At 42.3% G+C, this 14,693-nt stretch overlaps 1 protein-coding gene across 1 annotated transcript in view; it reads right to left on the bottom strand.

Annotated features, from left to right (window-relative positions):
• The window catches only part of LOC138733549 (guanine deaminase-like), a 31,689-nt gene that overhangs the window by 14,825 nt on the left and 2,171 nt on the right, over nucleotides 1-14,693 (bottom strand). Inside the window, 4 exon segments of the mRNA XM_069880825.1 lie at nucleotides 4,996-5,101; nucleotides 6,364-6,451; nucleotides 8,907-9,078; nucleotides 10,829-10,917. Of these exon segments, the coding sequence (XP_069736926.1) occupies nucleotides 4,996-5,101; nucleotides 6,364-6,451; nucleotides 8,907-9,078; nucleotides 10,829-10,917 (455 nt within the window).

Below are 14,693 nucleotides of genomic sequence, written 5' to 3'. Positions count from 1 at the left end.
GGTTGGAAGAGACCCACTGGATCATCGAGTCCAGCCATTCCTATCAAACACTAAACCATGCCCCTTAGCACCTCGTCCACCCGTCCCTTAAACACCTCCAGGGAAGGTGACTCAACCACCTCCCTGGGCAGCCTGTTCCAGCGCCCAATGACATTTTCTGTGACAATTTTTTTCCTAATGTCCGGCCTAAATCTCCCCTGGTGGAGCGTGAGGCCATTCCCTCTTGTCCTGTCCCCTGTCACTTGGGAGAAGAGGCCAGCACCCTCCTCGCAGAGAGGGTCGCAGGGAGGATCCAGGGAACTACAGGGCTGTCACTCTGACCTCAGTGCCAGGGAAAATCATGGAACAGGTGATTTTGAGTGCTACCATGAAGCACATGCAAGAGAACGAGGTGATCAGGCCCAGTCAACACAGGCTCACAAAAGGCAGCTCTTGCCAAACTAACCTGATCGCCTTCTATGACAAAGTGACTCGGCTGCTGGATGAGGGAAAGGCTGTGGATGTGGTCTTCTTGAATTTCAGTAAAGCCTTTGACACAGTTTCTCACAGCATTCTGCTTGAGAAACTGTCAGCCTCTGGCCTGGACAGGCGCACACTCTCCTGGGTGGAAAACTGGTTGGATGGCCGGGCCCAGAGAGTGGTGGGAAATGGTGTGAAATCCAGCTGGAGGCCAGGGACAAGTGAGGTTCCCCAGGGCTCAGTGCTGGGTCCAGCCCTGTTCCATGTCTTTATCAATGACCTGGATGAAGGCATTGAGTGCACCCTTAGCAAGTTTGCGGACAACACTAAGCTGGGTGGAAGTGTTTATCTGCTGGAGGGTAGGGAGGCTCCGCAAAGGGATCTGAACGGGCCGGACCACTGGGCTGAGTCCAATGGCATGAGGTTTAACAAGGGCCAAATGCCGGGTCCTGCACTTGGGGCACAACAACCCTGTGCAGTGCTACAGACTAGGAGAAGTCTGTCTAGAAAGCTGCCTGGAGGAGAGGGACCTGGGGGTGTTGGTTGACAACCGACTGAACATGAGCCAGCAGTGTGCCCAGGTGGCCAAGAAGGCCAATGGCATCTTAGCTTGGATCAGAAACGGCGTGACCAGCAGGTCCAGGGAGGTTATTCTCCCTCCGTACTCGGCACTGGTGAGACCGCTCCTCGAATCCTGTGTTCAGTTCTGGGACCCTCACCACAAGAAGGATGTTGAGGCTCTGGATTGTGTCCAGAGAAGAGCAACAAAGCTGGTGAGGCGGCTGGAGAACGGGTCTTACAAGGACTGGCTGAGAGAGCTGGGGTTGTTTAGCCTGGAGAAGAGGAGGCTGAGGGGAGACCTCATTGCTCTCTACAACTACCTGAAAGGAGGTTGTAGAGAGGAGGGTGCTGGCCTCTTCTCCCAAGTGACAGGGGACAGGACAAGAGGGAATGGCCTCAAGCTCTGCCAGGGGAGGTTTAGGCTGGACATTAGGAAAAAATTTTTCACGGAAAGGGTCACTGGGCCCTGGAACAGGCTGCCCAGGGAGGTGGTTGAGTCACCTTCCCTGGAGGTGTTTAAGGCACGGGTGGACGAGGTGCTAAGGGGCATGGTTTAGTGATTGATGGGAATGGTTGGACTCGATGATCCAGTGGGTCTCTTCCAACCTGGTTATTCTATGATTCTATGATCAGCCAGCCTCCAGTCCAGGGGAACTTCCCCAGTCTTCCAGGACTGTTGGAAGATGATGGAAAGGGGTTTGGCCAGCACATCCGCCAGCTCCTTCAATACCCTAGGGTGAATCCCATCTGGCCTCATAGACTTGTGGGTGTCTAGTCGGGCTAGCAAGGCTCTGACCACCTCCTCCTGGATCATGGGAGCCTCATTTTGCTCCTCTAGCTCCTGGGTTTGTACACAGACAGAACAACTTTCTTTACAATTAAAGACTGAGGCAAAGAAGGCATTAAGTACCTCAGCCTTTTCCTCATCCCCTGTCACTGTTGTTCCTACTGCGTCCAATAGGGACTGTATGGTCTCCCTAGTCCTCCTTTTATTATTTATATATTTATAGAAGGATTTTTTGTTATCTTTCACAGACTTTGCCAATCTGATTTCTAGCTGAGCCTTAGCCCTTCTGATTTTTTCTCTACACAATCTCACTTCCCTCCTGTAGTCCACCCAAGAGGCCTGTCCCCTCTTCCAGAGCCCATAAACATTTCTCTTCTTCTTGATATCACTCAAGATCTCTCTGTTCAACCAAGCTGGTTTTCTCCCCTGACAGCTTTTTTTCTGGAACGTGGGGATGGCTTTCTCCTGAGCTGCTAGGATTTCCTTTTTGAAGAGCTCCCAGCCCTCATGGGCTCCCTTGCCCTTGAGTACTGTCTCCCATGAGACTTTGCCAACCAGCCTTCTGAAGAGTTCAAAGTCTGCCCTCTGGAAATTTAATGCTACTGTCCTACTAACCACCCTCTTCACTCCACCTGGAACAGAAAACCCTATCATCTCATGATCACTTTGTCCTAGGCGTCCACCTACTGCCACATCCCCCACAAGGCCTTCTCTGTTCATAAACAGCAGGTCCAGGAGGGCACCCTCCCTTGTTGGTTCATTCACCAGCTGTGCAAGGAAGTTGTCTTCCACGCACTCCAGGAACCTCCTAGACTGCTTCCTTTCTGCTCTATTGTACTTCCAGCAGATATCTGGAAGATTGAAGTCTCCCACAAGAACAAGAGGCATTGATCTAGAGATTAACCCCAGCTGTTTATAGAAGAGCTCATCAGCTGCTTCTCCTTGGCTGGGTGGTCTGTAACAGACTCCTATCACAAAATCTACCTTCTGGTGGGCTCCTCTGATTTTAACCCACAGGCACTCAATCTCCTCATCATCACAATCCATCTCAACAGTGCCCAAGTCCTCCCTTACAAACAGGGCTACCCCACCTCCTTTCCTGCCCTTCCTATCCCGCCTGAAGAGTTTGTACCCCACCATAGCCGCACTCCAGTTATATGAGTCGTCCCACCACATTTCTGTGATGGCAACGACATCATAGGCTCCTTGCCCTATGACAGCTTCCAGCTCTTCCTTCTTATTCCCCATGCTGTGTGCATTGGTGTAAATGCACTTCAGCTGAGCTGACGAGCCTTCAGCCCTCTTAGAGGAAACAGAGTTCATTCCCAATTGCCTGGTAACTGGCGTAGCTAGCTCCAGAGTGCCTGTGTCTCCCTTAGCACCCCCAGGTGTGTTCTCCCCCACTTTCTGTGTGGTGAGGTACTGGTGGTCCACACCAGCACACCCTCTCTGATTCACCAGTGCCCCACATCCAGGCTCGCTCCTGTCTAGCCTGGGCTCAACCCCCTCCCCCTTCACATCTAGTTTAAAGCTCGATTTATGAGCTTAGCTAGCTTTTTAGCAAGGGCTTTAGCCCCCCTAGGAGACACGTGTCCCATCCTTAGCAACAAAGCCTGGGGGTGCGTGAGCCACCCCATGATCAAAGAAGCCAAAGCCCCTTTCCTCACACCAGGCTCAGAGCCAGGCATTAATCGAATTCTTCTTCCTGACTTCCTGCTCCTCTCTATTTAGCCTTGGGATGGAGCAGAATACTATTTGTGCCCCAGAGCCCTCCATCATTTTCCCAATGGCCCTGAAGTCTTTCTTGATGGCTTTGGTCTTTCTGCTTACTAGATCATCGTTACCAGTTTGGACTACTATCAGAGGATAGCAGTCTGTCTCGTGGACCAGGGAAGGAAGTTTTCTAGCTACCTCCTTCACTGATGCCCCCAGTAAGCAGCAGACCTCTCTGTGGAGGGGGTCTGGTCTGCAAATGGGTCCCTCCGTTCCCTTTAGGAGGGAGTCCCCTACCACAATCACCCTCCTCTTCTTCTTGATGGAGGATGTTTTTATCTTTTTCTGAGGATGGTGCGGCCTAGGTAAAGATTCTAGGCTGTGGGAGCCATCATCCTCATCCTCAGGATTGGATTCCACCTGCTGCACCTGGTACTTGTTCACCAGGGGGATCTGGGGTTTTGGTGTCTGGTTGAGGGGAGCAGGTTTCCTTTGTCTGGCAGGAACTTGCTGCCATTCCCCATCTCTTGTTCCCCCAACCTTACATTTTGCAGGTGGATGGTGTTTGGACGTACCAGCTCCAGCAGGCTGCTGAGTTAGTGAGAGGGCACTGCTCCACTGGTAGTCAGTGGAGTACAAATCACTAATACTATGTATTTTAAAAATTTCTTTAAATATAAAGATTATTAGAAATCCATGACCACTTCTAACTTCTACTGGCATCCTTCTAGCATGATTTGCAAAACTAAGGTAGTGACTTCACATAAGTGCCATAAGATGTTTCAAATATCATGCTGAAAGAGCAAATACCAAGCAGTAATATAAACACTTATACAAGTAAATAAAAAGTCCTGTGAAAAAAAGCTGTATGTCTGCTTAAGCAGTCTCCAAGTATGGATGCAAAAGACATCAGGCTGACATAGCTCAGTTTTAGGTCCCCTCTGCCATGTACATTGCCTTGATCTAATTCTCTTTCATTATCTCAGCTGGGAGTTAGAGTAATTTCACTGGTGCTATACTGGAGGAGAGGAGAATCACAGCAAGTTTAAGATGAGGTATACAAAAGCTGACTCCTACAGCTTGAATAAAGCTTCGGCCTAAAGGAGGGAAGGAAATAGATCATAAGTTAATGGGGGCAAAGGAACTGATTGTTACCCCATCATCCCATGTCAGGCCACATCACCTTCACTTTCAGAGCTGTGAAGGGAAAAGGGGAGGCAGAAAACACATATTCTTTCCAAACCCTAGAGCTCTAGTTTCTCCCTTTCTTTGGAACAGCTAGAGAGAAACTGCATGGGCTGTGCAGCAACTGAGTGCAGGAGTTGACAGAATCACAAGAAACAGTACTTTCAGAAGGAAAAAAACTGTCCCTAACGAGTTTGCACCTGTAAATTCTTAGTCAGCTTCACATTCACTTTTCAGACGCATGAGAAGTCTTATTTCTAAAGGCTGTGCCATCAATTCAATCACCTTACCTTTCTGTCTCTTGGACAGAGTGAGCAGTAGTCTCTTTGTATTGTGGCACACTGTCATTCATATCCATGCAGACTTTTCCAACAAATGCTCGTTGACCAAATTTATCTGTTGAGATGCATAAGAATATAAAACTCAGAATCATAGGTTTTTGAAAAATGCTATCAAAGCGTGTACTGAAAACCAAAATAGCAAATTCCACACAAGCCAGCTTCATTCTTATGTCTTTTTCTTATCTTTAAGTTGGAACTATCCATGTGACTTCTAAGGCTAAAAAGGAAAAAGAACAAACAAGCCAACCACACTAAAATAGGAGTTCTCCTCTTCCACAGTACTACCCAACTTCATAAATGTTATAATTGAGAATTAGATTACTGTAGCCTAACCACAATCAGAATTCATAACGGTAGTACATGAGTAAGATTGATGTCAAGTAAAGGATGAGAAACACAAGCATCAAAGTATAGTAGCTTTAGCAGATAATTACCCTGATCTGAGGACGGGCACAAACATCTCAGTAAACCATCACTCCTTAAGAGAAAGGAATAGGTTCCTAACATGTCTCCTAAGTGCAGCTGGATGGAGAAAATTACCACAGGTACTTCTAGCCTCTTTCTTGAGATTTATCCATTCCAGGCCTCATAACTTATGTGTACGGTTTAAAAGGAATGTATGTAATATTAAATTCTAAGGTTTTAAACCTGTTTCTAAGTCAGATCTCTTTTTTTCTGTTTTTACTATTCAAGCTGTTGAATACAATGGCTTCAAAGTTCTAGGTTTTCCTACAAAATCAGAAAGATTAGGGAATTTTTGATGGAAAATGAGATTCTTCTTAAATTATTCTGCTTTGGGAGCTGGATGAGCCTTGAGAAATCCTGCAAGAATCACAACACTTTCAAATAGAAGGCATTTGCAGTGGTGAAAAGAAGAGGGATAAGATCCTGTCGAAATTCTGGTTTTGGAGGGTGCATGGAGATTTTTCATGTCAATTCTCAACTGCAACTTCAGAATGTCAGGAAATCAATGCACTGACTGCACCTCTTGTCATTCAATCCTTTAAACCTCAAATAAGCAAAAGGTTAGAAAGAGCAGACACCTGCAGCTGAAAAGCAACTCCAGCAGACCTAGTTCAAGCTCAGCCAGCAGCTGATTTGGGAAAGAAGACACTAGCAGAAACAACAGTAGGAAAGAGGCAGTTAAGTGAACAAGGGTAACTAGGGTGGATTTTTGGGACACAGTATGACAGATACAATGAATAAAGAACAACTTTATAGAAAGACAAATCATAGCTAGTCTAAAAGTTCTAAGCTGTGTTTCCTTCAACTAACATAGTCTGTGCAATATCCTTCAAAATTCACTGCTAGTCTTACCTATAATTTCAGCAAGAAGAAGAGAAGTATCTGTGTAAATTGTTGCAAAGTAGCTAGCTGTAGTCGTGCCATTCTTTAAAGTTCGTCTCTCTAAAAAAAAAAATCAGTTTCAACTGCCTGGAATAAAAAGTAGTCAAGCTGCCAAAACACAGAACAAGCAATCTGATTTCAAACTGCAAGAACATTTAGTTACTGTGAAATTGTGCAATGAAGTGGTAAAGTAAAATACAGATTTTTAATTTCATAATACCTTTTGATTATAACAATGGCTAAAGCCATAGAAATCAGTCTGTATTTCCTTCACTTAAACTGAAAATAAATTCTGGAAATAAATTCAAATATTTAAAAATATAATCAAAAAGTAATTTATGTAATTTCCTAGTATTAAAAGGCTCTGCAGTTTTCTCATTGAAGCTCTGTTTAGCTCACATTAGCAAAGCAAGGCTTTTGGGAAGAAGTAGTGGTTTTCATTTGGCCACCCAAAGTGGCTGAGAAAATACCCAGGCTTTCAGGTATAAAAACCATCTGTTATGAATACTAAGTAACAAACCTCTAGGCAAAAATAATCTCAGAACAACTGCTCAGGGTCATTTATTTATTTATTTGTTTGTTTGTTTGTACCATTTGAAAGGAGAAGGTGGTTAATACCTATTCACATGACTTTTGGAGGACATAACAGTAAATGAGTGCCATTTAAAATTACACCAAGTCATGAAGAAATTTATAGCCTCACTTCATCTTGAGAATAATGCATACTATATTGATGACACAACAAAATATAGGTTTAAGTTACATTTTTGGAGTCTGGCTACAATGTAATTTGGGAATTTATTTTTATTTTATTTTCTTAATGACAGAGAAAAGGTGAGACATCCAATATAACTTTTGAGAATAGCTAGAGTTAATTATTTGACAGACATGAAGCCAAGCTCTCTCCTTTCCATACAATATTGAATAAGTTGTCTTTATGTCTTTAAGGGCTCCTAAAATGAGTCTCAAAAATAACAGCAATGTCTTTACTGACACAAACTACCTTGCCTTTCTTAGCTTTTAAAATCCAGAGTTCTCTACTTCTGGATTCCTAATATCACTGCTAAATGACATCTAAAAACATTATGTTTCCAAAACATCATCATGAAGAGCTGGTTTTCCTAAATTTGAGACATCAGAGGAGGTTCCAGCTAAAATCTCACAGATTTCACCTAACTTTTTCTTTTACCATGTAAGGAAAGTGGTTATTGGAAAGAGAATTTTAATTTGAAAACAAATACTTGTTTTCATTACAACTCCAGAAATACAAAGAAACATATGCAACAATATCTGCTCCATACAGCTTTAATCCTGTTTCTAACAGTTGAAGATAATTAACAGTCCCATCAAATACTGCAGAGCAAGTGATACAATGCAGCAGTTGCTGGTGAAGATATTTTCCTGACCTTGTCCTAGTTGAAACACATGGGGAAAGCTTAACCATTCTGTTGAAGCTCCTACAACTAACTTCCATCTCTCATTGGCAGGTTTTTTTCCAGGTGATGTTCTCAAAAATCTTTTACAGTGAGCACTTTAGCTGTGCTGATGACACCTGATCTGAATTGGTAGAGACAGTAACAGATCATTGAGGGATGCAGCTGTGAGATTACCTTTATGTTTTAAGCAGCTGAAGGCATGTGTGCTTGTAAATAGAGTTTATGGCCAAGTTGTTCCCACGTGCTTTTATTATGGCAGAAAGTTGATTTTTTTTTTTTTAAATTTGTGTGGCAAGGATAGGATAACTATTTATTTCAGAGTCACTATGTTATTATTTTGACAACACGTTGTCATAGTATTAGACAAATGCAAGCAACTTACACTGGCCAAAACACTAAATCTGTTGGAAATATTTCAGCCCACACATTGAAGGATACATTTCAGTTATAGGACAGGATCAGTACTATACAACATGACCTAGCTGCTTATCTGTCATCAAGTGGAATTCTACTTTAAAGCCTTTATATTGCACAGAAACATTCTAGCTCAAACACAATCTCTGTCCTTGTGCCACAGTATCATTGACAAACTTAATCTAAAGCCCCTGCAGTGAAAGTTATCCCTGCTACAAGGACTTCAGCTGGACAAGCTTCATCTTCCTTAATTACTCCACACCTCCCCACTGCCCCAAGATGTTTTGCCTGTGCATCTTCTCTCTTTGCAGAAGACTATTTCATAGAGGGGGTTAGGGTAACAGGAGTATAATTTTTTTTTACTGTGCTTGATTATATCTGCATTGAGGTTGTCGGCAGCTGCTGGCCATATTAGCTCTGAGAGTACACTTAAACATTGCTCATTATACTCAGATATTACAAAAGAAGAAGTTCATTGTTAATCATGTGATTAAATGAACTGTTTTATCAGCAACAGCTAGTAGAGGACAATCTTGGCTGGCAATTAGAACAGTGTGGTTTTATCTGGTTTTCATTACATTAAAACATGCTTTGCTGTTTCTGAAAACATATTTCACAAATACGAATGCTGTCAAGTAGGTAAATTACATTTGCAGTACTTACAACAACTCTGGTGTACACTTCCTCTGCAAAATCACTGTCTTTGTATTTAGCTTCTGTTGGGAATGTGTAGGTAGTTAACCACTGCAAAAGAGGTAGATCTACTCTTGTACCAGTAAATGAATACTGAGGGGCATGAATGTGTGTATCAACCATTCCTGGCATGATGAATTCACTAGGGAAAGAAGAGAAAATTACAGTAGTTCAAAATCCACACATGGTTAAGTGATTTTGCTTTAACTAGAATGGTTGAGCAAAATCCACCGGAGTATAGGGAAAGTACAGATTAACCTTCCTCTTTCAGTATCAGCCTATCAACAACTACTTTACCTCTACCCATTCTCCTTTTACAGTACAAAGTAGCTGAATGGCCTTTTACACATTTATATATAGCTAAGGGAGAGAAAAACAACGTAAGAGCACGATTAATCCAATTAGCTTTAATATTTACCCTGACTAAATACCAAAAACTAAAGCCATACTGACTTCACAGTAACTAAAATTACTTCACTGTAGAATCCACCTGAAAAGGAGAATCTTTGAGCACAGGCTTGCTTCCTAGTATGGATATATTTGGAACGCCTCTAGCTGCCAGACCATTATATTTACAAAACTGTAACTTTCTATGTCCAGGCTGGATATAAAATATCCAACTTGGATATAGAATATGGATAATATATATCCATAGATACATATTATATATGTATATTATATATGTGTATATATATAATATGTGTATCTATATATATATATTCAGTCAATGAATTTCAAGGCTTAATGGAAGAACAGCCACTCTGTCTACAAATGCAGACTCTGGTGAAAAATATTCCTTCCTCAATATCTTAACATGAAAGATATTTAAAATAGAATTGTAACATTGTTTGTTTTCATGTAGTGTTCACGCAGCAACAGGGATAACTATATCAACATTACCAGGAAGTTGCTATAATAATTTTGTTTTGTGCTGGAACTTCACATAGCATTAAATCTCTCTCATTTCTCTTCCCTTTCCCCTGACTACTGAATAAGCAGTGATTTTGTCTCCTTGTAGTTCCCCGTCGTCCTGTTTTCCTGTATGCTAAAACTGCTGAAAGATCTTTCTCAATCTCATTTCCTCAGGCTATTTCAAGCAAAGAAAACATCTGATGACTAATATATTCTGTACGATTAGCCCTCAAAAAAAAAAGGTACAGATTTTTTAACAACCAAACACTAAAACGCTGCTGCAGTGCTGAATTCTAAGTCACAAATCATTTATAGTTGGGCTACTACATAAAACACACAGTAGGTACAACACAAAACTATTTTACTTCACCAGAAAGGGAGGAGATTTTGCTGGCTGAAGGAAAAAGTAAGACTTCAGCTCTAATACAGATTGAGATCCAAGGCTCTCTGTTTAGAAGATTTAAATCTTGTAATTTTATTATATTTTAGACAGTGCGTTAAAGCCCAAGCAACTGAGTTTGATAACGGCAGTGTTAGCGTTACCTCCATTTACTATGTGTAGTTTTGAGCTAGTTAGATGCAACCCACTGCTAACAAAATGGTTATAAAATGTAATCTCAAGAAAGTATATCATTTACTTCTGTAAGCACAGAAGACGTCATGTATGAAAGCTAAATATGGCATTTTTAATGTGCAATGCAAATAAACCAGCACAAATCAGCCATGGCTGTGGCTGCAATCCCAGTCCAAGGAATGCAAAAAAGCATGGACCGCCCACTCGCTAAACCTCACCCAGGATGCAGGCAGCTCTTGGATTAAGAGCTCCCACAGTGCTGAAAGGGAGTTTTGCCCACGAGATTGGATTTAATATGCTCCCTCCAAAATCTGTTCACAGAGACTCTCACTACTTCACTCAGAGTCATTATTTCACTCAGAGTGTAAATTGCATTTGCTGAAATTAATCTAAACAAAACACATACTGGTTATTCAGTTCTCTTAGGTCAGATGTTTTGAACCCCCACTTCTTAGCAAGTTTCTCTTGCTGATCTTCTTGTTCCAAAAACACAATCTAGAAGAAAGAAAACACAGTCAGATACTTTAAACCTGTATCCCACATCAGCTTTACATGAAGGCACAGTGGCTCATTTCTTAAAACAGATTTTACATACTTACCACAAAGGTGATAGGTTTGCATTGAAATACTTGTTCTTCCTGACCATTAAGCATGATTTTGAAATACCTATTCACAATCAAGTATGTAACTGCACACACTTTGTAACTTGTAAGGAAACAATTCATTCTCAAGCAATACACAGGCAGAACCACATAATACAGGCATTCCTATAATGTACACCATAATAGCAGTAGAGTCATTTGTGGTGGAGGTTTGCAACAGCCTTACAGAAATACACTTACAGTGCTCAAAAGCAGAGAGGTCAAACTAACTGCTTTGCCTAGGACTGACTGGCACCAAGCTAAGAATTTTCTAACTTTATGCTTGTGTCGTTAATGTTGGGGGCAGGGGGGAATAGTTTTTTAACTGCCTGGAAAGACAAAAGAAATTGAAGGCAAAAATATGGATAATCTTTCCATTTTCCAGTACAGACTAAAAGCATGCCTAATATCTTTGCAGTTTTGGGGTTTTTTTAAGTAAGTAATCTGGAGCCTCACCCATCCCCATTTGACTCCCAGAAAACATTGACTCTACTGCTGCTAAGTTTCTATTGCCTAGTGAGAATTTTCACACCCTTTCCATTTATTTTTAAATTCCTTGGTATTTTAATCTAAAATATGACTCATGGCAGCTGAATTCTCAACTCCTTAATTCTCTGAACTGGCAATAATAGTCTCTATGAGAAACTAGAAGTGGGGGGTCTAGGGACTACAATGTTCTCCACAGACTCCAGGCAGGATCTGGGTTCCTGCTCACTTCACAGAGTACAAGACCATGCCACCACCCAAGACAAAGACAAACCCAGGTCTCCATGAATTCTTGCTTAACTGTAGTTTCTGCCAGAAACCAGCCCATGGTCTTCTAGCTCTCAAGAGTTCATTCCTTTAAGTTCAAGAGAGTAACCTTAACTGCTACCAGCATTCTTCTGCTCCTGTGAAGATTCCCACACCGAAGGCCTGTATCACACACATGACATAAGTTTCTAAGGCAGCAATTAAAAAACATGTAAAGTCAAGATCAAATAGCTGTAGAAATACACAGGAAGGAATTCAGGATAAAGATCAAAAAGAAGAGCATTGTTTCCCAGTTATCTGCACTTTTTAAAGTGTATGAGCTTTTGCTTTTTCTATTTTTTCTACAGAGAAAAAGAAGCAAAGATTGCTAAACTGCAGGCAAGTCATTTTTGGATGCTAGTCTTTTAAATGCACATATGACTTAGATGATTGATATTGTCTTAAGAGCAGATGTTTTAAAGCTTTTGTCAGAAAAAGATCTATTAAAATCATACCACATAAATAAACATTGCACTAGCAATAATTGCAAGAGTATTGTAGCCCATTAATACTTCACATGAAGAAGCATTTCCCTCCTTCTAAACAGGAATATAGCCAGCTTAATTACCTATACATCTGCAGAGAGCTTTGAATACAGACCTACTGAAATTTCTGATGAGCAATAAAGAAAATGTCACTCAGATGCTGAAATCAAAATGGTTGCAGAATGAGGAATGTCAGAGCTGCTGAGAGAAAAAAAAAAAAAGGAAAGAGGGAGTGAGAAACACCAGATGGCAAATTTGGAAAGAGGTGTTGCCATGGGAAAGAAGTGGCTATTCTATATTCTTAGGGTGCAGATAAATAAAACAAATCATGGAAGAATGAAGAAGAAAATATATTTCAAGGGAGCTGGACATATGAAATCAACGGTAAACAATCCATTATTGTTGAATGTGGCAATGGATAAATCATTAAGACATCTATAATTTTCAAACAAAATTCCCAAAAGAATGCCTTGGTCACTCAAAAGATGTTCCCCGTTGCTTTATGATGAATTTGCTCTGTCCAGCTTTCTAACACAGAGTGCTTTAAGGTCTTTGAGGTCCCAGGCTTGGACATTTCCTTGAGTATCTGCTTGTACATTCAAGGTAACCAGCCTGGTCTGCTGGTTCTTTAAATTGTAAAGACTGATTGTAAAGAAGCAAGTCAAGGACAACAACCAGCACTTTGGGAAAAGTGTATCACAAAACCCAGAATCAACAGCTGCTAACACTAGTGCCCAAACAGTTCTGACGTGTCACCCATGTTATAGGGCTAAGGGATCCCACAAGGAGAAGCTGAGACCTCTCTACCCCAGAGACTATCTCAGACCTATTTTATTCCAAGAGATGCTCAAAGCTCCTCTGTCAGTGCATAGCCAGTCCAATAAACTACGCGTCAACCCTGATGTGGTAAACTTTGAATGCCTCCAAGCACCACAGTGCAATTAACTTGGCTACTAGAAGAACAGAAAGTGAACATTACTATGTAAAGGTACACAGGAGGACTTTTTAACACAGCAGTGCCTGTGTTATTTTGCTTCTGGCTATGATATTCATAGATTAACCTGAATAAGGGTTCCATCCTTCTTCCTCCTCCCACAAGCCTCTCTCCCCTCCCTGTTGTCACAATGATTAGCTGACTTTTGCAATGACAGACATGATGCTTATTTCTTACCTATTTCCCAAAACTGGAATGTGAGGCTAGATGAGAGACAGGAGCACTTACTAGACCCAGGTCCTGAATGAACAGCCCAGCCTGCCAAGAAAGGCTAAGGAATAAACCCAAGATGGATGTTGGTGCCTTGGTAACTTCCTCCTTGCACAGCTAACACACGTCACTTGCTATCCCAGCTGGTTGAAATCAAGTGCATATGTTTGCCAGCACTTGAAAGTATTAACTCTTACTCCACAACTCTTGCTCTTTTCACACCTTCGACAGGAGCTTTTAGCTTAATACTTGCTCCGTCTACTTTATATTCTACCTAGCTAAGTTAATTACACCAATAATTCAATGATAACTCACATTTTGCACCTGTCTGTATTTTCTTTTGAGGAATACTGTTTAACAAGGCCAAATGCCGGGTCCTGCACTTGGAGCACAACAACCCTGTGCAGTGCTACAGACTAGGAGAAGTCTGTCTAGAAAGCTGCCTGGAGGAGAGGGACCTGGGCGTGTTGATTGACAGCCGACTGAACATGAGCCAGCAGTGTGCCCAGGTGGCCAAGAAGGCCAATGGCATCTTGGCTTGGATCAGAAACGGTGTGACCAGCAGGTCCAGGGAGGTTATTCTCCCTCCGTACTCGGCACTGGTGAGACCGCTCCTCGAATCCTGTGTTCAGTTCTGGGCCCCTCACCACAAGAAGGATGTTGAGGCTCTGGAGCGAGTCCAGAGAAGAGCAACGAAGCTGGTGAAGGGGCTGGAGAACAGGCCTTATGAGGAGCGGCTGAGAGAGCTGGGGTTGTTTAGCCTGGAGAAGAGGAGGCTGAGGGGAGACCTCATTGCGCTCTACAACTACCTGAAAGGAGGTTGTAGAGAGGAGGGTGCTGGCCTCTTCTCCCAAGTGACAGGGGACAGGACAAGAGGGAATGGCCTCAAGCTCCGCCAGGGGAGGTTTAGGCTGGACATTAGGAAAAAATTTTTCACGGAAAGGGTCATTGGGCACTGGAACAGGCTGCCCAGGGAGGTGGTTGAGTCACCTTCCCTGGAGGTGTTTAAGGCACGGGTGGACGAAGTGCTAAGGGGCATGGTTTAGTATTTGATAGGAATGGTTGGACTCGATGATCCGGTGGGTCTCTTCCAACCTGGTTATTCTATGATTCTATTCTATTTGCCTTTATTCAAGATCAGCACTGCAC

This window comes from Phaenicophaeus curvirostris, chromosome Z, assembly GCF_032191515.1.
Source record: "Phaenicophaeus curvirostris isolate KB17595 chromosome Z, BPBGC_Pcur_1.0, whole genome shotgun sequence".
NCBI classification, from domain to species: domain Eukaryota; kingdom Metazoa; phylum Chordata; class Aves; order Cuculiformes; family Cuculidae; genus Phaenicophaeus; species Phaenicophaeus curvirostris.
This window is presented reverse-complemented; position numbering and strand designations above follow the sequence as displayed.